At 42.4% G+C, this 23,151-nt stretch overlaps 2 protein-coding genes across 3 annotated transcripts; one reads left to right on the top strand and one right to left on the bottom strand.

Moving 5' to 3' along the window:
• Positions 1-593: 593 nt before the first annotated feature.
• LOC135499551 (cell division cycle protein 27 homolog) lies at positions 594-12,250 on the bottom strand. The gene is made up of 17 exons (XM_064790386.1): positions 12,100-12,250; positions 11,278-11,353; positions 10,817-10,964; positions 10,416-10,639; positions 9,870-10,000; positions 9,214-9,440; positions 8,719-8,851; positions 8,201-8,377; positions 7,609-7,819; positions 6,941-7,113; positions 6,196-6,429; positions 5,687-5,814; positions 5,224-5,341; positions 4,814-4,942; positions 4,406-4,480; positions 3,927-4,083; positions 594-3,506 (listed from the first exon to the last, which is right to left on the bottom strand). Exons 1-17 carry the CDS (start codon positions 12,121-12,123, stop codon positions 3,391-3,393), a joined length of 2,481 nt encoding a protein of 826 aa, XP_064646456.1. The 5' UTR covers positions 12,124-12,250; the 3' UTR covers positions 594-3,390.
• A 1,123-nt stretch (positions 12,251-13,373) lies between these two features.
• Positions 13,374-23,011, top strand: LOC135499722 (serine/arginine repetitive matrix protein 2-like). 2 transcript variants are annotated; one of them, XM_064790661.1, is made up of 7 exons: positions 13,374-13,492; positions 15,136-15,310; positions 16,105-16,250; positions 16,564-16,797; positions 17,596-17,682; positions 17,857-21,858; positions 22,160-23,011. In XM_064790661.1, exons 1-7 carry the CDS (start codon positions 13,481-13,483, stop codon positions 22,373-22,375), a joined length of 4,872 nt encoding a protein of 1,623 aa, XP_064646731.1. In that variant the 5' UTR covers positions 13,374-13,480; the 3' UTR covers positions 22,376-23,011. The 2 variants fall into 2 exon arrangements, with proteins under 2 accessions (XP_064646731.1, XP_064646732.1); XM_064790662.1 differs by lacking the exon at positions 13,374-13,492 and adding an exon at positions 13,564-13,598.
• The last annotated feature ends 140 nt before the right edge of the window (positions 23,012-23,151 follow it).

Raw genomic sequence — 23,151 nt, 5'->3', positions numbered from 1 at the left:
ATAGTTCCCTGTCGGTCACAACCTGTGGATAGTGTAGCAGGAGGCATCGTCAGTCCCCTGTTCCGATATCCTGTGGCTGGTGAAGCAGGAGCAGGAGGTATAAAACCCCAAGTGTAACAGAAGGAATGTTCCTCTCGGCATTGCGATTGGTGGAGCAGAGGAAACACCTTTCTTTCTCAACTTTGTCCTCCGTCTCTCACAACCTGTAGCTGGTGACGCAAGATGTCTGGTTCCTTGTCTCACACAACTAGTGGCACATGAAGCAGCCATGTGGTTGGTGTAGCAGGAGGTTCAGTTACCGGTCTCTCACATCCTGTGGCCGAGGAGGCAGCAGTCAAAATCCCACTCTTTCACAACAGCCGACTGGTGTAAAAGGAGGAATAGTCCCCTATAGTTCCAAACTATGGCTCATAGGTATGTCACAGCAGGATAGTCCCGGTCTTTCGCAACCTGTGACTTGTGTAGGTTGGAATAGCCCCATGTCAATCACAGCTTGTTTCATGACTCTTACAGCATGTGAGCATGAGCTACAGTCCATGAGGACAAGCTAGGGGGGGCATACCAGCATATCTTAACACGAGGAAGAGACAATATATCTATATTTCACTTTTATTCCGTTCACTAAGACTCCATAATTTTACAAACGGATGGCGACCACCTCTTCCTCTCACAATAAGATAATTCACACTTACACAAACATACAAACGAAAGGGTATTGGACCAAACCTGTCTGGGCCAATCACACTCTGGGTCCATGTAAGACCAACAGTTTAGAGGGGCAATATTTATCTAGGCCCCGGTTTTAAAAACAAGTTGTCACCAATGCTAGCGTTAACTCAACTTGGTGTTATCTCCTTCAAGTTGTGACAAAACTGAGCCAAGGCCTATACCAACAGATCTGCTATGAGCAGTACTGTCCATCTGACAGAAATTCTGTTTATAAACCACACCCAGTTGGTGCACTGCGACCCAGTTGATAGCAGTGCTTACCTTATCATGCGGAGACGTATTCAATACAGTATCTTGGTAGAACCATGTAATACTATCCTTGAGCTTGGCTCTGACAAAGATGAATGGGGTGATAGGTCAGATGAATACTGCATCTGAGTGACTGCTGGCAAAACATAAATGCATATGCATATACAGTAGAAACTCAATAAAGGACACCCTTGGGATTGCTGTCCTTGGGAATTCTCCTGATTGCAGTGGTCAAACTGTACATAAATGAACAATTTGGGACCAAAACTCACTGTTCCTAAGAGAGGGTTTCCTGCCAATTGAGGCGTCTGCAACTAGGGAAGGTTCAACTGTATTCAGATCATGAGGCACCTAATCAACTCCTGGCCTCAATATCATTCACACTATGTACTGTCTCAAATCTAAACAATAGTTTGCAAGCTGCACCCCAAGAGGTTTGGGGTGCAGATCTACTGAATCGTTTCACAGCCAGTTGTGAAAAGATTCAGCAGGTCGGAACTGGATATAGTTGAATATATACATATTCTTGTTCAGACCCATGACAATTCTGGTTCCAGTACAGTTTGTCGCATTCCATATGGGCCGCGCGTTGGCCAATCCTGCATTCACGACGCACCACACCCACACTTACGACGTCGGACGTGAATCACATTGTTTCCTTCCTCGTGACGCAATTTAAATTTGGGACATTATACAGCATGTTATTGTTATCTTCTATCAAGGCAAAGGAGCCCTTGCCCTTTTAAAAACCAGACATGTCAGAAGCTAAAGCTATTTTACCTATCCTTTTGACCGCATTTCAATATATTCCATATATGGCGTGCCAATAAATAGGGCATTGTATTTTTTCATACTGTTTCACCTTTGCAAAAACACTGCGCATACATCGTACCCATGTACAGACGCTACTTCTTATTCATAATTTATACCCAATGAAAGTATTTTTTATTTGTTACAATGATAGTTAATATGTTATATAATTTTTCAATTATCTCACGATTTCAAATATTCCAACAAAGATCTGCGCAGACATGCAATCCATTTTGTCTGATATGTTCAAGTGGGTGGGGGATGCTGATAAGCTAGTGTTGTTCAGTGATCAAACACATGCTTTAGTGGCATACAAGATTTCCAAGACTATTCGCTCAAAGGGGAAAATATTAATGATAAATAAATAAAGACAATTTGTGCCCTTTACAAGGTGGTCCAAAAAGTTTTACAATTAGATTCCATTCTTTGAGACTCAGACAGTTCAACATGCCACTGTGTTCATGCGAATGACACAGAACTCACATCAGACAGTAACATTCATTTTAACAAGATTTCAGTGAAAGGGAACTTCTGAGTATAATGTTTGAAACATAACTTTGCCAACCTAAATACTAGCGTATAAGCCTCCATCAAGCATCTTTGCCTAAAATCTGGAGCTGTGTATGTCAACAACAAGTTATTTATGTTACAATAAAATGAACATCAACAAATTTCTAATAAAACTCCAGGAGCCTTTTGGGATTGACAGTCTTATTGGCCTCGGACTACAGGCATAAAATCTATCAATTATTACAAAGCTTCATTATACTAATTATGTACAAATAAATAACAAAATTATACAATGCCTCTTGATATCAAAGCGTAAGGAGGGGCAATTCACTTCCTAGTTTTTGACGTCGCATTTGTTTCTACACAGGATATGATGATGCTAAATATTAATAACATCAATAAAGCAAAAATAAACATGATCAAGGATGACATTCTTATGATTTTCTATTTGAATTTTAATATTCATATCGCAATCATTGCAAAACTGCCTATCATTTAAGGTTTGTATCAAGAGGCTGTTGTTCATAAACATGAGGTCCAATACCCCAGGATAAAAACTTTGTTCCGTTTTGATATCTATGTTATACCTCACTTACAATGATCAGATCTGACTTTGGTAAATGCGTACATGTAGGTTTACCCCACGTTGAAAAAAGGCATCATGAATCAGACACCACATGAAAACTGCATTAAAACTTTCGCTACCGCGGGGTTTTGGCGGATAGACCAGACGGCCTGGATCCCAACTTGGCTTGGGAAAAGATTCACTGTGAAATGCCCAGCATGACCCAATCTTAGGGACGAAGCCTTCACTGAATCGAGGGCAGAACAGCCGTCTCATTTTTCAGGTGCAACCAACCAAAAACTTATAGGGAGTGTCGTGAACGATAAAAATTGGGGAAAATCTAGCAGTAAGGATTACTGCAGGCCAATAGTAAACAGTTTATGGACCTGGTTGATACTGGGTATGCTAGCAAGAGTTGAAATACAGTTTTCTAAAGGTGTTCTGCTCATCTCCTAATACCAGTTTCCAACCTGCATCAATAAGACAATACGGCATATATAGATCCAAATTAAAATGTCTTCTCCCTGTTATAGACTTTCATCACTCTCCAACGCCTGAAGCTGAACATCATCCAGGTCCATTATCGACGCCTCATGACTTGATTCACCTCCAAGTGGCGTGCCAGGCTCCCGCGCTTCCAGCACTGAAACGAGAACAGAATGAGATGGGCATCAGCATTGATGTGACAGTGACCAGAGCAAAAACCGAAAGTGACAATTGCCAAAACTTGCAAAATATGCCTATAAAATGGTTATTTCTTGTCTAAATCTCGAAAATTCAAAGATCTATGGACAGCTGAGGCATAGATCTTCCATTTCCAATCTCTAGCCAATTTTAGACAGCGATCATACAAGGGGGACCCAAAAAATTAAAAATTTGTTGAAATTGGGAAAAATCCGAAAAAATATTTTTTCATTTCTCCCTATTTTATGGTCGGGGAAGAAAAAAGTGTGTCAAAAACGGTCTTTTATTTTTTTCCGACTTTCCGGAAAATGACCCCGGCGGATTTGTAATCCACACAAATAAAAAATTGTGGCCCTATACAAGATGAATATTGTCTTACCGGAATCATTGAGATGAGCGACTGTCTCATCATCATCTGTAGCATATCTTTTATCTATCGCTTCCTTAATTTGGTTGTTGGCACCTTTGGGGTCAAGATCCATAGCCCAGGAGAAGTTCATCATCGCAAGGTCCATGTTGCCCAACTTTTTATGCACCTAGAAAAAATTAACTTGCATTACAAATGCAGCAAATGATGAAACTATGTCAAACAGATTTCCATCGCATTATCAAGCAACTAGGAATATTATTCCCTTGGATAGGATGCTGGTCTATCGTAGATTATTCCCAGGCAAGCCTGGTGCGCATTTCCCCGAGTGGAGAGGAGCAAGTAGGGTTATAATCAGTGCCTTGCCCGAGGTTACAAAGATGAAACAGTACTGATCCGTCCAAGTGTCGAACCTACAAGCTCTTGGTTAGAAGCCCAGTGATCTTAACACTTTGCCACTGATCCCGTCAGAAGGTACCAAGGACACCTACCTTTCCTATGAGAAAATAGACCAACGATTCTTTCGGGACAATTTCTTTGAGTTCTTCCAGCTCTTTAAGAGCTTCCTGCAAAACCAACAAAACAATTATTCAACAAATGTATGAGATCAACCCTAGGAAGTGTGTTGTTAGTTCAAGAATACAATTGATATGTTCCGTGTTTTCTGGGCCAATTGTGATAATGGAAAGGTTAAGATGTACTTCCGACTTAGAGTTAGCTTTGAGACTGAATGACAATCATTTCGAGACACCTTAAATTGATTTCAGTCTCAAAGGTGAATGGGAGTAGGAAATTCAGTGATTATGAGTAAATGGATACGGCGCTGTAATAAAGACGAACGACAGCACGTCAGCCCCAACCCCAAGTGGAAGAATGGCAAATAAGACTATAGTTCTCACCTTGTGTCTATCATTGGCAAATAATATAGATGCTCTATGGAATTTACACAGCGGGTTCTTGGGATCTAATGATACTGCTTTGTTCAAAGTGGCCAGTGCACTCTCCGACTTCTGTAGAGCGTGCTGAACCTGGAAGTAAGCAAATGATAACAGGGATGACAATGACCCGAGGCAAAAAGTCTAAAAAAAATTTCTTTCATTTTCCGGAAAGTGGAAAAAAAAGTATGACAACCGTTTTTGACACACTTTTTCTCCCCCCGACCATAAAATAGAGAAATGAAAAAATATTTTTTCCCGACGACCAATTTCAACCAATTTTTATTTTTAGGTGGTTGTGGAATGACCTTACTCCTTGCTCATGAAATACACTAAATTTTTGCTTTCCGACTCGAAAAATATTTTTCACTTACCACGCCAATATGAACTAATAGCACCGAACTTTGCGGGTTGATCTGAAGAGCTTTACGACAATGCATCTCTGCAAGGGCAAATTTCTCCTGCTTGTAATAAATCATTCCCAACCCATACCTGAAAAGAGAGAGATGAAAGGTCACCCGATTACAGTGGTCAAATTGTACATAAATTAACAATTTGGGACCAAAACGCACTGTTCCTAAGAGAGGGTTTCCTGCCAATTGAGGTGTATGCTTGGGGAGGTTCAACTGTATTCAGATCATGAGGCACCTAATCAACTCATGGCCTCAATATCATTCACGCTATGTATTGTCTCAAATCTAAACAATAGTGCGCAAGCTGCACCCCAAGAGGTTTGGGGTGCAGATCTACTGAATCGTTTCATAGCCAGTTGTGAAAAGATTCGGCAGGTCGGAACTGGATATAGTTGAACGTGATGATAATGAATGTCATACTCACCAAGCATTGTACTTTCTTGGATCTACCCGTATAGCATTTCTGAAGCAAGATAACGCCTTATCTAGTTCCTCCGTCAACAGATACTCGTGGCCAAGAAGTGTGTAGGCATACGAGAATGTGGGATCAACCTGCAAGACAGACATCTCACGATTAGAGCGCATCAATTAATTGTGGGGTTATTGACAAGTGTGACTCTTGTATCTTTATGCACCTGTGATCTACGGATTGAAAACGGTGATCTGTTGGCAGTCACTTAACAACTTAGATGTGCAACTGTGCGGGATACATGTAATTTCATTAAGCAGTTTTGTTTGCAAGCCCGACTAGCTCAGCCTGCCAACCTTTTTTATTACCAGACCACACCCACTGCAAAAATGAAGATGATGGCAGACCAGAAGAATAAACCACACTGCTTTTTACTTAGAACTGATTCGTTCCAGACAATTCTTCTTCAACAAAAAACAGAGATTGAGGAGATCTTATGACTCCACATGACGAAAAGTACAAACCTGAATTGCCCTTTGGAAGAACTTTATAGCAGTGTCATGCTCCTTCTGAAGACTGAAACAGTTTCCTGTGGCACACCATGCCTCGGGTGCATCTTTTTCATAATCGGTCAACTCCTGTGCGAGTGTGGACAGCTGCACCTCGCGCTCCAACTGCCACAGTGTCGTACTGTAGATTTCCATCCCCTCCAAATGATGCGGCTCTCGCTGTCGAACCTCAGAAAATATTTTTTCAGCCTGGAAGATTCGATTTTGTTAGCAGTTGATTCGTTTTAATGAGAATCTCTAGAGACTGTTTTAAAAAGGAATACAGGGAAAATGGCAACAACACTGGTTTGCGCATCAGTTTACAATTCCACGTCAACGCTGGTGTAAAATTCCTAGTCACTTTCTCAGGCACATTTTTTTATTTGTTTGATTACGAAAAGTGGAAAAACAATAAAAGTCCTGACGACCGTTTTTGACACACTTTTTTTTCTCCCCAACCATAAAATAGGGAGAAATGACAAAATAATTTTCCTGAAGACCAATTTCAACCAATTTTTATTTGTTTTGAGTCCCCTTGTATGATCTGAGACTAAAATTGATAAAAAATAGGCATGTTTTTATTTTATTTCTCCCACCCCACATAGATTTTGAGTCTGATGGAATTTTTTTTAATAGTCCTGTTTTTAACAGTCATAATGAAGAATTTGAATTTATTTAGGCAACTAGGAGGCAAAGGGTTAGGAACGACATATATTCTCACCTTTTTATATTCAGCTATCTCAAAATATGCACGTCCAATCTGACAAAGTACCCATCCAGTGTTGAGATGTTGAGGGGGGAGCTCCGAGAAGAGTTGAACAGCTTTCTTGCAGTCGTACTGACTAAGATGAAGATAGGCCTTGCCTATGTCTCGTAGCAACGTCATCAGGCCAACTGGAAATGAACAAATACGCATTTGGTTATATAAAACCTTAACGGGCTGTTCATCTGGTAAATTGTAAATTTCCAGCTCATTTTGTGTACGCCTGCAATACACAATTTTAAAGATGGTCATTTTTCCGGAAAGTGGAAAAAAATAAAAGCCCCGACCACCGTTTTTGACACACTTTTTTTCTCCCTCGAACATAAAATTTTTTTTTTGGTCCCCTTGTACGATCTGAGACTTGATTGATAAAAAAAAGCCATGTTTGTCATTTTATTTCCCCTGGCCCACATAGATTTTGAGTCTGTGACCCTTTGTTCAAGGTGAAAGGCACAACTGGTTCGCGCCAAAACAGACTTCTTTGAAAAGACTGATGCATTGTTTCTGCATCTGTGTCTTGCATGGCCTGAGCCTGGGCATGCAATTTTTACTGAGGGACTGTTTTTGAACCTGTACGACTTGCACGATCCAAGCCAGGGCATGGGTTATCGGCATGCGATACTTACCGACCGACTGCTTCTGCATCTGTACGACCTGCATCACCTGAGCTTGGGCGCTGCTTATCGTCGATGGTTTCGTCTCTGGTGTCATTTCAGACTTATTGATCTCATTCAACTCCTGTTGAGATTTACTCGTCTTAGTTTTCGATTTTTTCGTTGGCACGCGTGGACTCGGGAAACGTCCCTTCGTGTTTTGACTTTGATTTTTATTATTTTCCTGAAAGTGAAATAATGAGAACACATGATCTTACCATCACAAGAAAATGATGTTTCGTTTCAGAGGAATATATAGCATGGTCAAATGTTTTTACGATGAAACATTTGATGGCAACATCTTTACCTTTGCCAACACCTGCATTTCAATTTGACCTTTCACTGATGATTTTCACCAATTAACCTTATTTAGTCGAGCCGACTCTTGCAGTAAAGAGGGCAAATTATGCTAAGTTCTTTGGTCAGCCTCCGTTCATTTTGAAGTCACCACTGACTTAATGTCAGGAACATCGAAGGCTGACCCCATAAGTCAGCCATTATGTTTCCCCAGAACAATACCCCACCAAAAAAAACTAGCGTGACATCACCTGACAAGGTGACTTACCTTGACCGAGTTAGAACTTCCGTATAAACGTGAGCTCCTGCGCACCACTGGCACGTTACTCGTTATCGTAGCTTGAGGACTAGGAGTAGGTATTTCTCTGGTGTTCGTGTTGCCAGACTGGCTAAACACTGGCGGTTTCGTCGTGGCAGTGGTTTGTTGACTTCGTCGCGTCATAGGCTGAAAAGTTCAGAGACTTATATGACGAAACAGGTCAAGGAAAATTTCACGAGCAATTCCCAAAGGCCATATGCCACTCTCCTGACTATATTGCAACGAGAAAGACCACATTGTGGAGGATAATTACATGTACCTTCCACACTGATGGAACTTCTACTCATGAGTTATTAGAAGATCGAATAAGACTTCAAGAATCTCTAAAGCAAAACTAAAAAAGTGCACAAATTTTGCAGCTTACAGCAGCAGATCATTTAAATTAGATCATCATCTAGGACCCTATTTCTAGCAACATTTGCTCCACCCCAGTCAGTTCAATAGTCACTTAACTATATAAACCCTACCTTTTTGATAGGGGCCTTTGAGTCGATTTGTTGGGCATCAATAAGTCCCATAGACATGGGCGAGGGGGTAAACAGTGACGGTGCCACGTGATAGTTTTCTGGACTTGGAGTGTCCAGTGGCAATATACCAAAACTAGAAAAAGAAAACAAAGACTTAAACCTTTGAACCAAAACAATGTCTATGGTGAAACATCCATGCTATCAAAAACATAAAATAAGTCACAGCTATTAACAAAAGCAATAATGTAGCGTGTAGTAGAACCATTAGCACCTGTCACGTTTGAGACGTCCCAGATTCAATTCAAGGTTGGTACTGGTATACTCATGTGATACTGATAGAGAAGAGAGGGCAACTCTCCACCTGTGCAGGTTTCCTCTGGGGTCTCCAGTTTCCTCCAACTTTAAATTCAACATAATTCATAGAGCTAATAATATCCTAGTTTAAACTCAACTCGATATTTACAAACAAAGCGAAGAAATGCATAGGGCCCTTACCTAGGTGTGAGCGGGCTGAGAGCTGCAGGCCCCCCAAGCAAACTCCGACCAGCTTTTGGCATGAGTCGCTTTCTCCGCGTAGTTGGTGCCATGGGAGGAATCGGTAGATTAAAGACATGCGGATCGGGTGAGAGAAAGTTGCCCGTGAAGTCAAGCGGCGTGTTTTCAGGCGTCTGAATACTCGGAGGAAGAGACTGGTGAATGATGTTCTCAATAGGCGTGCTTTCCTGGAGAAAAAACACACACCAACAATTTAAAAATATTTCAAGAAATTCAAGGACTGTTCAAAAGTTTCCAAAGCTTGGAGCAGACATGGATATTTCGATATTATTTCAATACATTCAAAACAACTGTTCAATGTAACTAAAGCTTGGAGCACACATGGATGAACAATGTAGAGCAGACATGACTTTTCGAGTCCTGCGCAGAGTTCTCCACAGGATTTTCTCAAGGTAGGGTGTTTTGCCAGTGTGCAACACAAGGTAGGGTGGCCAGCAATTTAAGGTAGGGCGGCCCAATAGAAACTTGTCACAAAATTCGAGAGAACGGTCGGGTGGCTCTTCCAATGAAGGGGGGACTGCCTTGATAAAATCTGCCCTGTGGAGAACACTGAGCTACAGCGACATCTTGAACGAAAAATTGGCAGCTATACTTACAATTACATGATGATGTGTTTCTACTGGTGAGAGTATCGTATCGGTTGCTGTTGAAGTGTGAATGATCGGCATCTGTGTGGCGGTGAATGTTTCGTTGTTCTGGAACACTTTCGCCGGGTCAGGCTTCTCACCTTGAAAGGGAAACAATCATGACTATCAACTGTAAACCCTGATATGTTTGCGACGAGGTTACATCATGTAAAAACTGCCAGATTTGCTTACTTTGAAAATCAAACTCACGAAAATTTCCCCATTTCAAGAACGGTACTCATTTGGAAAAGACTTGGCCCTCGTTAACCTTTACCCAAGATCTCTTAGGTCTCACGTTGATTAAGACAGCATAGGTCCCCAAACTAAAGGTGGGAAAGCAGTGTTTTCCGCATCTCTTCCTCAGCACAAAAAGTGATCGTACAGGTGATGCGAATAGACAATTGGCAACACGTACTTGCATAATTAGACAAACTGAATTGACATGCTATACTATTTTTCAACTACTCAAAAATTACACTTGAGAGTGTTACTGTGTTATATCATTCATTAACTTACCTATTTGGCACAAAGATTCAAAAGCTGACCACAAGAATGGATTCAGCTTCATGGTACGTTTGTAATTTTCTGCCGCTTTCGCAAAGCGTTCCGTCCGTCTGTAGATGTTGCCAAGCAACGAGAGTGTATACGGTGCCATCTCTCCAAATTCATTGATAATGTCTTCCTCTGTTTTTCCTTTTGATAAGATGTTTCCGCAGATGGCAGATTCAGCTTCTTGTAACCTGGAAGAAGAATGACTTTGAAGTCGCCATATTGGAAACATCTGAACTGGGCCGCCTGGGGATAAACTGAACCCGGGGGATATAACGTTATTTCTATGGGTCAATGGGAAGGTAAGGTTACATCAAACCAAAATTTTTTAAGGACAGCCTCAGCAACTGAAAGAAAGGTTCACGTACTTGTTGATATCTATGCAGCACCGAGCCATGAGGTATTTGCATTGTGGTGTTGTACATCCCTTACTCTCCAGTAATGAGTAAGCCCTGACAGGCTTACCCGACCGATAGTAACTTGTGGCGAGCATAAACAACGCTTCATCACTGCCCACTGAAAAACAAAGCAAGATTCAGTCAGTTATGAAACCAACAGATCACCCACAAGATGACCAAAGTTTTGTAATTTCACAAATTTTTGCCCAATTGTGAAGATTTTCTCACGAGAATTTTATGAATGGGAGCAAGCACAACATCAATGCAATAGTCTATTCTAGTGGTCATCAGTTCATAGATGAAGACAAGAATCAAGTCAAAGCCTCATGCAGGTAAATTCACTGTCCTAGAGTTTCACTTTTTTATGACGAGTTCAAAGGCTTGGGAACTAACTCAACGCAGGAGCTTGGATGTCAAATTCATGAACTTACCCTCTGCATACAATCTCTCTGCCAAGAACACGGCATCTGAATAGGCATAGTGGTTCAACGCATGCCAAATAGCAGCCTGCAACGAAACAAATACAAATAAATAAAAATACCGTCTAAATAAATCAAATCACAAATGGCCACCCCATCTCTTCGTGCGTTAGTAAAACCCGGCCTGGGAGTGAGACCCTATTCCATGCAAATTTATCGATTGCGTGATTGCTATTTTAGGATTCAGTAACGGCTGTTTCACCTTGAAGAAATTCGTCGTCGGCAAGTCGTGGATTGTCTTTGCCAATATACGTCGATGGTTCATTGGACTAGTGCTGCTGATGAGGCATTAGACAGGACTGATACTGAAGTGTAACAGTCGAGATCGATCGCTGTTAAGAGTACGAGTGGGAGAGGCCGAGCATGATGATGAGGCACAACCGTGGCCGAGGGCAAAAAGGTCGATTGAGTTAGGGTACGCTGATGGAAAGGATCTTTACTATAGGCGCATGCCCCTAAACCACATAAAATGACATAGCCTAGGGTAGGCCTATTAACAATGATGATGTTGCTGGGTGTGTGAATCACAGGCCATACACGCAATGCATGAATGCATGTAATTGCAGTTCAGATATAAGGATTTGTAGGCTTCACTCTCGTCAAGGCAAAGCCCGCTTGCTGTTGTTCAAGACTAGTTCAGAGGTAAGGATTTGTAGGCCTCATTCTCGTCCAGGCAAGGGCCTGTTTGTTATTCAAGATCAAGAAGAGAAACAAACGAAGAAACCGCCAACAAAACCCCATCAAATTCGGCCAAACGCAGCAGCCTAAGGTTACCTGGACTGGCTCCTGTACAACCATCGTTGCGTGATTAATCAATTCACACTCCTGATTTTATCAAAAACACACAGCTCTCCAATAAACAACCAAAATTTCTCAAATAAAATATTTTTTCGGTTTCAGCTCCGCCATGATTGGATTTCCATGATTGTCCCCCGAAAGCGAGGCTGTTAGCTTTCGATAAAGGTGTAAAGATGGCAGCACTGACCTAAACCATTCTCCAAGCGAAAATTGATAGAAAAATTACTGTCTCTGCCGACACTGACTTCCATTACAATCAATTACACGCTGCGTGTTGTCACAGGCGCTGGAAAATATCATCCTTTATGTGCTTGGGGAATGCAAATTCGACTTTACTAAGGCTTTCTGCCCGTGCGGGGTAAACTACTGACACTCATTCCCGCATCCAACCCGTGACGGGCCCGCGAGGTTTTTTTCCTGTCACACACATGTACCGTAAACCGAGTTATTGGGCTTAGGCCTATTTTCAAAGTTATAACAAATCTTTATGAGTTCAAAAGCCCCGGTTCAAAAATATTGGGGTGTCTGTATTGATTTATTCATGTCCCTTTTAGATTATAATAAGATAATACATTTGTACATTTGATAGCAATACAGCTGGATCAATAAAGTTTGATTTATTTCTGAGACTGATTTTATTGATAATTCTATTGAACCATGAACATCTGTATGTACATGTATATATATATCGAAGGGAATTTGTAATTTTGTCACTTATTGCTCTCCTTTCCTCTCATACTCTACTGAAGCCCCTAAATCGCCAAATTTTTGGCGCTTCTTAATTTTGCCTTTTTTTGGCGAAAATTTAGAAACTTAAATTATACCGGCTGTTTTTATTTTGATGAATTTCGAAATTTCTCTCTGTTTTCCAATAATAAAAAAAAAATTGTTGGCTATTTTAATTTGGCGAAACTAGGTTATTAACGAAATTCGCGAAAATAAAACAGGCCACACCCGCAGCGAAAATGATGAGGAACTAACTTTTGGCCCAAACCAGCGACGCTCGTGACGGCCAGCGGTCTTTCTATGACGGAAATAAGCCTATAAAACGATCAAACACTTGGTCCGACACGTTTGAAGAACGTTCTATTGAAAAACCTATAAACAGCATTATAAGACAGAATAGGCCTATTTGTGAACTTGCTATCCTGCGTTTGGGCATGTTGGCGATAGGCCCAGGTTAACAAAATAGACCTATGCAAACTATGCTTAGGCCTATAGTTATGATTCTAATAGGAATAGTGCCAGTATGAAGCAATGGTGTTGTTGTTTTCACCATGAAACGTACAAGTTCCTTCCCGAATTTCGGATAAAATACTGTGATAATATTAATAATTGAAAAACTTAATTAAACAAAATGGCAGTGACGGTAGGTCAAGTGATTTTCAATCAATTTGATTGATTTTGTTGTATTGATTAAAGTGAGTGAAGTATGTGTATGTGAAAATGGTGGACACCCGGCACTGTATTGACAGGTAGGTAGGCCTGTTCCATGGATTACCGTACTCTCAAGACACGAGCATGCTGGCATACAACACAAAGCACAGTACGTCGACGAAAATACTCGTCTCTAGGCGGGGGGGGGGAGGGGGGTTATCTAATATTTTGGGTGTAAAAATAGTCTCAATAGTTTTAAAGTAGAAAAACGCAATTAAAAACAAACTTTTCCGATGAAGTTTTTGTAATGAAAACTAGTATTGCGTTACAAGGAAATCTACGACACAGCCATTCAGTGACAATGACCCGTTCGAAAAGATATGGCATTGTGAAAGACGCCACAACCAGGTGTCAATTCAATTATACTAGGAAAGTTGCTAAAAACCCTTCCTTCTTGTCAAGAGTGAGAAATGTGTAGGAATGATCCATTAAACTCATTGCATATATGAAATCAATGAAAGAATATGTTACTGGTTATAGTGGTTGAGGCACTCTTTAAGTTAATTGTGTGGGTGAAGATGCCTAAAAACCAAAGAATGAAATATCGTATTATTCATAATAACTCTGAATTCTCATATCAAAACATCCTGGCACCAGTGGTTTTCAAATTACTTTCAATCAATCAGAGTTTGCCACACTTATATTCAGCAGCTTTTTCAGTTCAAGCCAGTTGGGCCAGTGGCATGTATATCAGATCCTATCGCTTTTCTGGTTTTCACTACAGGCATCATCGAGAAAAGAAATCAAGTTTCATTCATTTCTAAAACTGCCAAGGCTGTTATTTTACACCCTGTAGTATAGTATCATCCGTAACACAATGAGTTAGGCATAGGCGTACAAGTAATAAAAATATATGCGAAATATTAAGTGGATTTGTTTGGATTTGACTGTAGGTGCACATTTTATTGTGGGCAAGGGCTTACACTGCATGTAGTGGTATTCACAAATACATATTGCGAGACGCAGCTTTGTTATGTCTTGAAATAGTTAATTAGAAAAATGACAAAGACCACTCGGCCTCAGCCATAGGCCTATCAAATGGACAGGTCAATACATATAGATATTGATATCAAAGCCTGGGCCCTACGTGTATATTGTGAGTCAGGATATGTCTAGGTTATGTCCACTGTTTATAGGCCTATGGCCGAAACCGCACAAGTCCTAACAGACACAATATATTCAGTGGGCATAGCCGTACTTTGGTGCATCTTTACAACGACCACATCAAATATCAAGATTTAGATATGTGGGTTTACCCCGGCTACGTTTAAGGAGAGTATAAGACCATTAAGTTCAGGATGACTTTGGTGTTAAATACATGCCTATGTTCGTCCATCCTGAGATTCAGGTGTTTTCTCTCCTTCGCCGTGGAGTATATTGAAAACCACTGGTTACTTCAGGGTATTCGCCATATGCTTCTTGGATCGGCTCTCCTATTGCGATTCATTGCAACCCACTCATTTACGTTAGTATTGTAAGGACTGCAACTATAGTTGAGCTCGAGTCGCAATGAGTTGCAATGAATCGCCGGGCGTGTCGCGGGCATAAAGTTAACTGTTTTCTTCTTATTGGCAGGGCGCCATTCTCGTGGACAGCAGTGTCCTGTCGAAAGAGACGCAGAAGATCCGCTTCATCATCTCCATGGAAACCACAGCACAAGAAATCATCTCTAAAATCTTATCAAGATTCAATATGAATAGCAGGGATCCGAACCTCTTTTACATCACCATGGAATCACTTAATAAAACAGGTACATGTACTTATATAGGTGTAGCGGCCAGAAAAGGGTTGTTATGAAAATATCGGTTTGATGCAACTAACCGGTCGAGCTTTGAGAAGGAATAACTAAATTCCTAGCCGATTTTCTAAAAATTTGACCTGTCTTCAGATCTCCATCCCGAGATTCAGGTTTTTGGTACTCCTACCTCGTTTAAAAAACGGTTTGAAATATCGAGAGGCGGTGTATATTGATACCACTGGTGCCAGGATGTCGGACATGATATTCTAAAACACATTCGTCCACAATCCTTTCAATATTTGAAAGACTCTGGTTTATACGAGCTGTCCCGACTCAATCGTTGATTTCCTTGACGATCGAAGTAGGAGTGTCACGTGGGATTACGTCATGTATGAAATGCATCTTAGACTCATCTTAAATTCATTTATTTTAAATATGAGTTAAAATTGGGTGAACTGTGAATCTTTCAATATTCATGCCAGGTAAACTTCCCATGTTGAATTAAGATAATGACGCCTCACAAAGTACATGAAGTAGAAAAAAGCCGGAATTTATGAATGCGAAACTGACCTCCTTAAATTCCACAGAGAGGGAATTTAAAATGCAAATTCAACACAAATCTGAAATCAAACCAACAGCAAAAATACCAGTAAGAGTCGATCAAACAAAATGTTGGGCTTTGAGAAAAAGAGACGGCATTTTATGCGTTGTTCCTACTGCAATCTCAAACCGCCAAAATAGCTTTTTGTGTGAATTCTAGTTCACTCATGGTTTCGTTTGACCCTTGCACAAATTGATATTTTCAGAATGTGCCAGCCAGCCGGTGAAGAGCCTTCAGAATAACAACCATCCATTAGAGATGCAGCTGCATAGCGGAGGCAATGCCAAGTTCACCGTCCAGATGAGGAGTGGTGGCGTAGTCAAGGTGTACGACAACTGTCTCACATCAGCGGTAAGTCTAGGTCAAGGTGTACGGTTTGTTGTCTCACATCAGCGGTAAGTCAAGGTCAAGGTGTACGACAACTGTATCACATCAGCGATAAGTCCAGATGTCTGGTGGTGAGGTCAAGGTGATCGATTACTGTCTGATAATCGAACAGGACTCCTTGGCTCATAATGGGTACCAATCCGGCGAAACTGATTAACTCCTTTTCAAGGATTGCAAATACTGCTGTCTGCCAAACTCAACAACTTCGCACTGTATACAGGGTTTCCTCTTGAGTTAAGATTGATACTTGCTGTAATATTGTTCATTTTGGTTGCAGTCGTTTTACAAGAGCATGTTCATCTCCAAGTACACCACAACATACCAGCTGATCCAGCTTCTTCTCAATCATTACGGCGTCGCCGAGGGACCGGAGAACTTCCTTCTCGCTGTTGTGGACGACAATGGGAAGGAAGTGAAAGAACTGTCTAAATGCGATTGCCCGCTGCAGCTGCAACAATCATCCAGCGCAAAGATCAGCTTTTCGTTGAAACGAGTCATGAAACAAAGTAACGTGAGTAACAACATACTACACCCTGGATGCATTGGACCGGCCTCGTCCCTCACTCTATGTGACGGTATGAATAGGATGACGAAATAGACTGCTCCAGGAGTCTAACACATATACACGCTGTGTCAAGGAAAACCTCTATAGGGTGTATATTTTGACCGAAAAACCATCAAAGGTTTTTCAATAACAAAAAAACTTTATTTCTAACACTGTTCAGGCCATGAGAATTCAGTCATGCAATATTCTAGGCTTGTAAACACCCCCTGGGGAGGCAGACTTTTTCACGGTTCCGGATTAAAATTTGAACATTAGGTTTGGTGTGTAACACACTGGCGTATAAACTTGAGATTGGTTCACTTGATATGGACTCTGCAGGTCGTTAGGGCTGTGTATTTCGGTTTATTGGACATGGAAACATTCAAATCGCTAGGCAGTATTGCAGTCGTGTGTGCTTCTCGATACTCTATGGCCACCAGTTGAGGTGAAGTTCAAAGTGAAGATGGGGAAATTCTTTATAAACCAGTTTTGTACAAAATACATGTAACGTAATTTATGGCATCATTTGGATGGCATGAAAACATTGCTGCAACCATGCAACAGTATTCTGGATCTCCTATTTCGAACAACTTTGGTGAATAATTTGATTCTCAGGGTACGCCTCGTAAGGCCACCGTCGGTCTCACTTCATCATTCGTCGATCAACTCTAATACGGAAAAACCAGGAAGGGGGTTTTCAAAAGCTCAGAAATATAAATTTCTATGAGACCGTGCAGGCTTATATCTGTTGCTCTGATGTTTCAGCTTTCGCGGCCACACAGCTTCCACGGTGTAACAGAACAGAGAGCCAAGGAACACCACCTGCACAGTCTACGGAGGTCGTTGAGAAAGGTCAGTACCCCTTTTTTCAATTTCAAACAAAATGCCCCATCTTGATCAATCTAGGCATAGCGTTTAATGCACACTTGCTCTAACTGAAGCACACATTCGGGGTCAACATGGTCAAACATTTTTTGGCCGGTAAAAGTGCCAAACCCTGAAACGTACGTATGCCTTATTTTGCAGAAAGGGAAAAATATTCGCTTTGACTTCGACCAAACTGACGAAGAACGGGAAGAGGCGATCGAGCAGCTCCGGTCGAACCTTCACCAGCTCACCAACAACAAGGAGAGTGTATTCTATAACGTTCAACGGTCGCCATTGAATGCAAAGATCACACTCGATAAAGATGACCACAAGGAATTCCTCCGTGCAAAAATCGAGAATCTCAAGCAAAGGAAATTGTTAGAAAGTCGGCGCCAATCTGACCAGTCAGTTTTGGAAGATTTGGAAGCGTTGTTTGAGAACGAGCTTATTCCTCCATCTCGTCCGCACCGGACGTCACGTGTCGAGCATAATGTGAATGGATTGGATAAGGAGAATTACGCTGGATCACCAGCCGATGAAGACTCGTACCCAGGCAAACGCGAGGCGTATTTAAGCAGTGAGGACTCCAGTGGTGTTGTGACGCCGGTTTTGAAAGATGATTTTGAGCAGCGTCTAAATCGAGAGAATGGTGAGGTGGAGAGTCATTGGAGGCGTGGTTCCGATGAAGTATTGAAAAACTCAGACACTAGTTACGAGGGCGAAACCGAAAAAACGCTTTCAAACATAAATGTCCGTCATAATTCAAAAAATGAGAATAGGGACTCAGAAGCTGAAGGGGAAGGTCGTGCTGGTCTAGACGATCGGGAGATTTCTTATTCAGACGACTATAAGACACCATTGGTGACACCAAGAACCCCATTTCAGACACCTCGCGCTAATCTTGTCTCTGATAATGACCCTAATGCACTTGGCGTGCCAAATGCTGATCCTTATGGCAGTCCCACCCCTACTGCCAGTGGGAGGGGCAGCAGAATATCGAACACCTCTGATTTCCAAAGTGTTTCATTTGATAGCAGCGGGGCGCCGACCCCTACGCCTAAAATGGATGAATACTCGTCTGTAGAGAAGGACACATTCGCGCAGGCAGTGAAAGCTAAAAACACTATGACCGCAATAGATGAGGCGAGGGAAATAGAAAAGACTTTACAGAGTAGTGATACAGAAAGTGAACCTGGCACTCCATCAAAAGTGAAAACTGTACCCAAACTTCAAAAATCACGGTCGACAGAGAAAGATTTCACTCCTAGGAAGAGTATAGCATCTCTCCCTAGCGTTGGGACCACCCCCATCCACACTCCACGAATAGACTCAAAGAAATCAAAACCAAAGGCTGGGAAAACGGAGTCAAAAACCTCTGAACTGGATAGTGAATCAGACACGAAGTCGAGGTCAAGGTCACATAGTATAAGGGCACAGGATCCACCAAACAATACCGCAAAGCGAAAAGAGGTCGCTCGTGGTAGAATACAGAATCCGGATACTCCACCACAGACACCTCGGTCGGCACGTAGCAGAACGCACAGTACAGAGACTCCTTTTCGGACCTCTTCCCGAACTGACGACATATCGAGGTCAAGGACACAGTCACGGACTGATGACGCTCCGTCGCGTTCACCACGTACACAGTCAAGAAACGATAGGGGCGAAACAGTTAGATCCCGTACACAATCTAGAGCTGATGAAACGCCATTGCGTACTCCAAGAACGGAATCTCGAGCTGAAGAATCGGCAGATGAAAATATGACTCCGAGGCCAAGGTCAAACTCTAGCCAATCAGCACGCAGTGATGTCGAATCTCAAAGTCAGAGGGCTCGGAAGATGCCGCCCGCAAGGTCAAATCTACGACATAAAGGCTCAAGTTTCAGTGACGGTGAAAGCACAGCTTCGCGCAAGACAATTGTAAAACGTGTTGGTGCCGATAGCAGGAGCGAGGAGTCCTTAAGAAAGCCTGTAGCAAAGGCGACTGTACAGAGAAATGTAGCACGTGAGGTAAAAGGTTCACGTGCACCAGCTGTGCGAAGACCTAATGTTTCTGGATACTCCTCGGATAAAACGCACGAGAAAGTTACACCGAAGAAAGACGTGATGAAAAGAGAGAGTTCTAGCTTAGACTTGGAGAAATCGTCGTTGAATAAGACCCCAGTGACCAAGAAGAAAAGTAGTGGAGAAGAAACTGATGGTGGCAAAGGTGATGACAACGATAGGCGTAGGAGCTCCACCAAGGAATTCAGAGAAATAGTCACGGATAGGTTGTACCAGTTGAGTCGGACTCCGTCAACGAAACGGAAAAATTATAAACCTGTCCAGGTGGCGGAGAAGAAGCAAGTCTCGTCAGAGTCACAGCGGAGTTCAGGGGTGTCGTCTGTCGTGAATGATTCAGGTTCCCCTGAAACTCAGACACATAACAACCCTGTGACAACCCCTGACTCTGAAGAAGCTAAGGTTAAAAGAAGCCAGACAACTCATAGCCATGGACACGGAAACCACAAAAGGAATGATACAACTGAGAATCTACAAAAGACTACCGCAAGTAGTGGCTACAGTAGCGATACATTTGGAAACAGTTCATCTGTGTCCATGACGAGTGAGGAAGGATTGAAAAGTACAGCCGATGCGGCAAATCGTCTGCGAAAAATGAATAGTTTAAATTCTGAGGATGAATCCATTGCTGATGGATCAGTGGTATCTGATGCAGATAACACGTCAGCGAAGGAGAGCATGACGAGTGACCTTGAGGCTCAGGAAAGGGAAAATGCGTTGCAACGCAGACGACGCCGGCGACCCCGGCGATCACTTCCTGCCATCCCAAACATGGCGGAGGTGGATCTGGAAGAAAGGAAGAAACAACTTTTCTCCGGGGCGAAGCAGAGGTTACAACGTGTTTTCACGGAGAGTAGCTATGATTCGGAGAGTAGTATGAATAAATCTGATATAGATTCTCAAAGCGAACGTGGTGAGGGCAACGCAAGCCGGGCCAGCACGCTGACTGGCCGCGACGAGGATGAAAGGCTCCCTCTATATTTGATATCTGCTTCTTGTCCGGAAACAGAAGACACAGGAGACGACCAGGCATCGATTGGTTCTAGTGCGTTCGAGTCACCGAAAAGTGATGATGAGGAAATTATGAATGTCATTTCTAGAGGTAAACAAAGAACTAATTTCACAGCGGAGTTAGTTCCGCCGATTCAAACAAACTTTTCACAGCCGTTAGGTGACAGTCGGTCTGGGTCAAAGGTCGGCACACACACCGAAGAACAAATTTACAGAGCAAAGCAGAACTTATTGAAAGGAATTAATGTAACTTTCAAAAATCGACCGGCCCCCAATGCCCGCGGTTATCGGACTGACGCAGAAGAGGAAAGTGGAACTGGGCAGTCAACCGCTCGTGGTTATATCAGTGATCAGGGAAATAGAGGGTCCTCGGGATACGTCAGCGATCAATCTACGCTTGCACGAACTCACGTGAACGCTGGGAATCTTGGGCCTCTCCTGGTAAAAGGTGGCGCAAATACAGCTGGTTTACCCAGGCAATTAGTGCCCCTTGATGCCGATCAGGAAAGACTGATTGCGGCGAAATATCAGTTTTTTCAGCATCAGTTGAGTAGTAAAACAGGCTCTGTTCATGAGGAAATCCAAGACCCTTTAACCACCCCGAGAATCAAAAAGAAGCTTACAAACTCGCAGACACAAACAGACATTAGGAAACCTAATTTTAACCGTCCAAGTATACAAAAGGTGCTGCAGTCATGTGATCTGATTACACTAACCATTGATAGGGGGCGCTACTTATCATATGGTATCAGGTTATTCGAAGGTGTTTTTCAACCACTCTCTTCTCGTCATTCGCTGAGGTCGCCTAGAGGAAAGCGCCCTCTGATTGGGCAAACTAAAGGTGCTTTTAGTCGCGTGCGACCAATGGCGAATGAGGATGAAATCGAATCAATCATTTCGGTCGATAGACTTGGCGACAGGAGCGCGGCAAAGCAAGACGGTCGTCTTCAGGAAGGGGATTATATCGTGGAGGTAAATGGGAATAACGTAATGGATGGCAGTCTGATGGAGGTCCAGGGCGCCCTCGAGACAAGCGGGACGAAACTGGGCCTGGTGATCGCTCGGACGAAAGTACTGAATCTTGCGAAGGTAAGTTGTCGTTTTACTGGCGAATAGCCGGGGGAAACCGTCGATTTAAAACGGTGCAGAAATTCCCAGCGGCCGACTTTGAATGCAAAGTGAAGGCACCGTCGACCTTAAAGATATGTACAGAATAGAACTCTACTCTCCATGCTGCTATGATAAGTCGTAAGACAAGGCATCTATCTATCGCTGACGCGCTTGCGCTTTACCATAATTTATATGTGTTACTACGTTCAGTGCATCTCCCCATGTGGTGCTGCCTGTGTCCCGGGGTATAAAATGATACTATACATGTATTTTATTGCAGGAGGATATCGGCCTGGCCCCGCACACGGACCTCGAGAAGGAGCTGGAAAAACTGAAGCTTAAGTATAACAACGTGTTGGAAGAATCACAGCAGAAGGATCGCTTGATTGAAGAGTTGAGGAGCGTGATCGTGAAGAAGGCCCAGGTGCGCCAAGTCAAGGACGGGGTTAAGAACTGTAAGATCAATGTTGACCTGTTGGAGTGTTCCGCCGTGTGACGTCCGAAAAGCCATGGACTTCTATAGACAAGTCCGTCGTAAGGATAGTTCTTGCTTTATGAGGGGGAGAATCTCATGTTGGACTCTTGTCATATCGACTTCTTCTAAACTTTCCGTAATATGCATAAGACCACAAGATCCACACTTGCAACCCTGAACACAAAGAAAGTTACATGTGTATCATTTTTCCGATTGTGTGGATCAGTTAAGTTTGGGCTGGTCGATCGCTATGATTCTGGTATATCTTCACGCACTTGTGCTCTACTCCGGTCCCGAATCGGAGAGTATAGGTGAAACAAAATGGTGGCCTTTGTTGGCAGCGCAGAAGGTCATCTCCTAGCTTTGCCATTGGTAACGATTGCTTTATAGTGATACTAGCATCGTTTACTCGCGCACGTTCGGCATCGTCCCGTTGGTTACTTCCGGGCAGCAAATGGAAGCATAGTTCTCTCATTGGGAGTTTGTGCGGAACGACCTAGTTCGTGGGGCTGCTCTGATACCAATTGACAGTGCTTTAATGCATGTGTAGCCTTGTAAAAACGTGTGTAAAGGAAAATGAACAAATGTAATGTACCGTAGGAAGTGGGGATATTAGTTAGGATTATGAAATTATGAAATAAAATATATCTCAATAGATTTTTACACCAGTCTTCAAAAAATTGTCACGGAGGAAATTCCTCCGCAGAGAGCGGATGGTTGAACGTCTATTGGGACTTCAATTAAAGAAATCGCATTGATAATAAAATGAAATCCTTATATGGGCCTGCCATCCTGAA

The sequence above is a fragment of the Lineus longissimus genome, chromosome 15, assembly GCF_910592395.1.
Source record: "Lineus longissimus chromosome 15, tnLinLong1.2, whole genome shotgun sequence".
NCBI classification, from domain to species: Eukaryota; Metazoa; Nemertea; class Pilidiophora; order Heteronemertea; family Lineidae; genus Lineus; species Lineus longissimus.
The sequence above is the reverse complement of the archived record's forward strand: the minus strand, read 5'-3'. Positions and strand labels throughout refer to the sequence as shown.

What these genes read in the sequence shown, in the direction of transcription:
- LOC135499551 (XM_064790386.1), bottom strand. Translation starts at nt 12,123, where the DNA reads ATGGTTGTACAGGAGCCAGTCCAG. An exon ending in TGCTGCATAGATATCAACAA is followed by an intron (nt 10,640 to 10,816) that starts GTACGTGAACCT and finishes TTCTTCTTCCAG; the next exon opens with GTTACAAGAAGCTGAATCTG. An exon ending in CTCAGCCCGCTCACACCTAG is followed by an intron (nt 8,852 to 9,213) that starts GTAAGGGCCCTA and finishes TTCTTTTTCTAG; the next exon opens with TTTTGGTATATTGCCACTGG.
- LOC135499722 (XM_064790661.1), top strand. An exon ending in GAGTCATGAAACAAAGTAAC is followed by an intron (nt 16,798 to 17,595) that starts GTGAGTAACAAC and finishes CTGATGTTTCAG; the next exon opens with CTTTCGCGGCCACACAGCTT. An exon ending in TACGGAGGTCGTTGAGAAAG is followed by an intron (nt 17,683 to 17,856) that starts GTCAGTACCCCT and finishes CTTATTTTGCAG; the next exon opens with AAAGGGAAAAATATTCGCTT.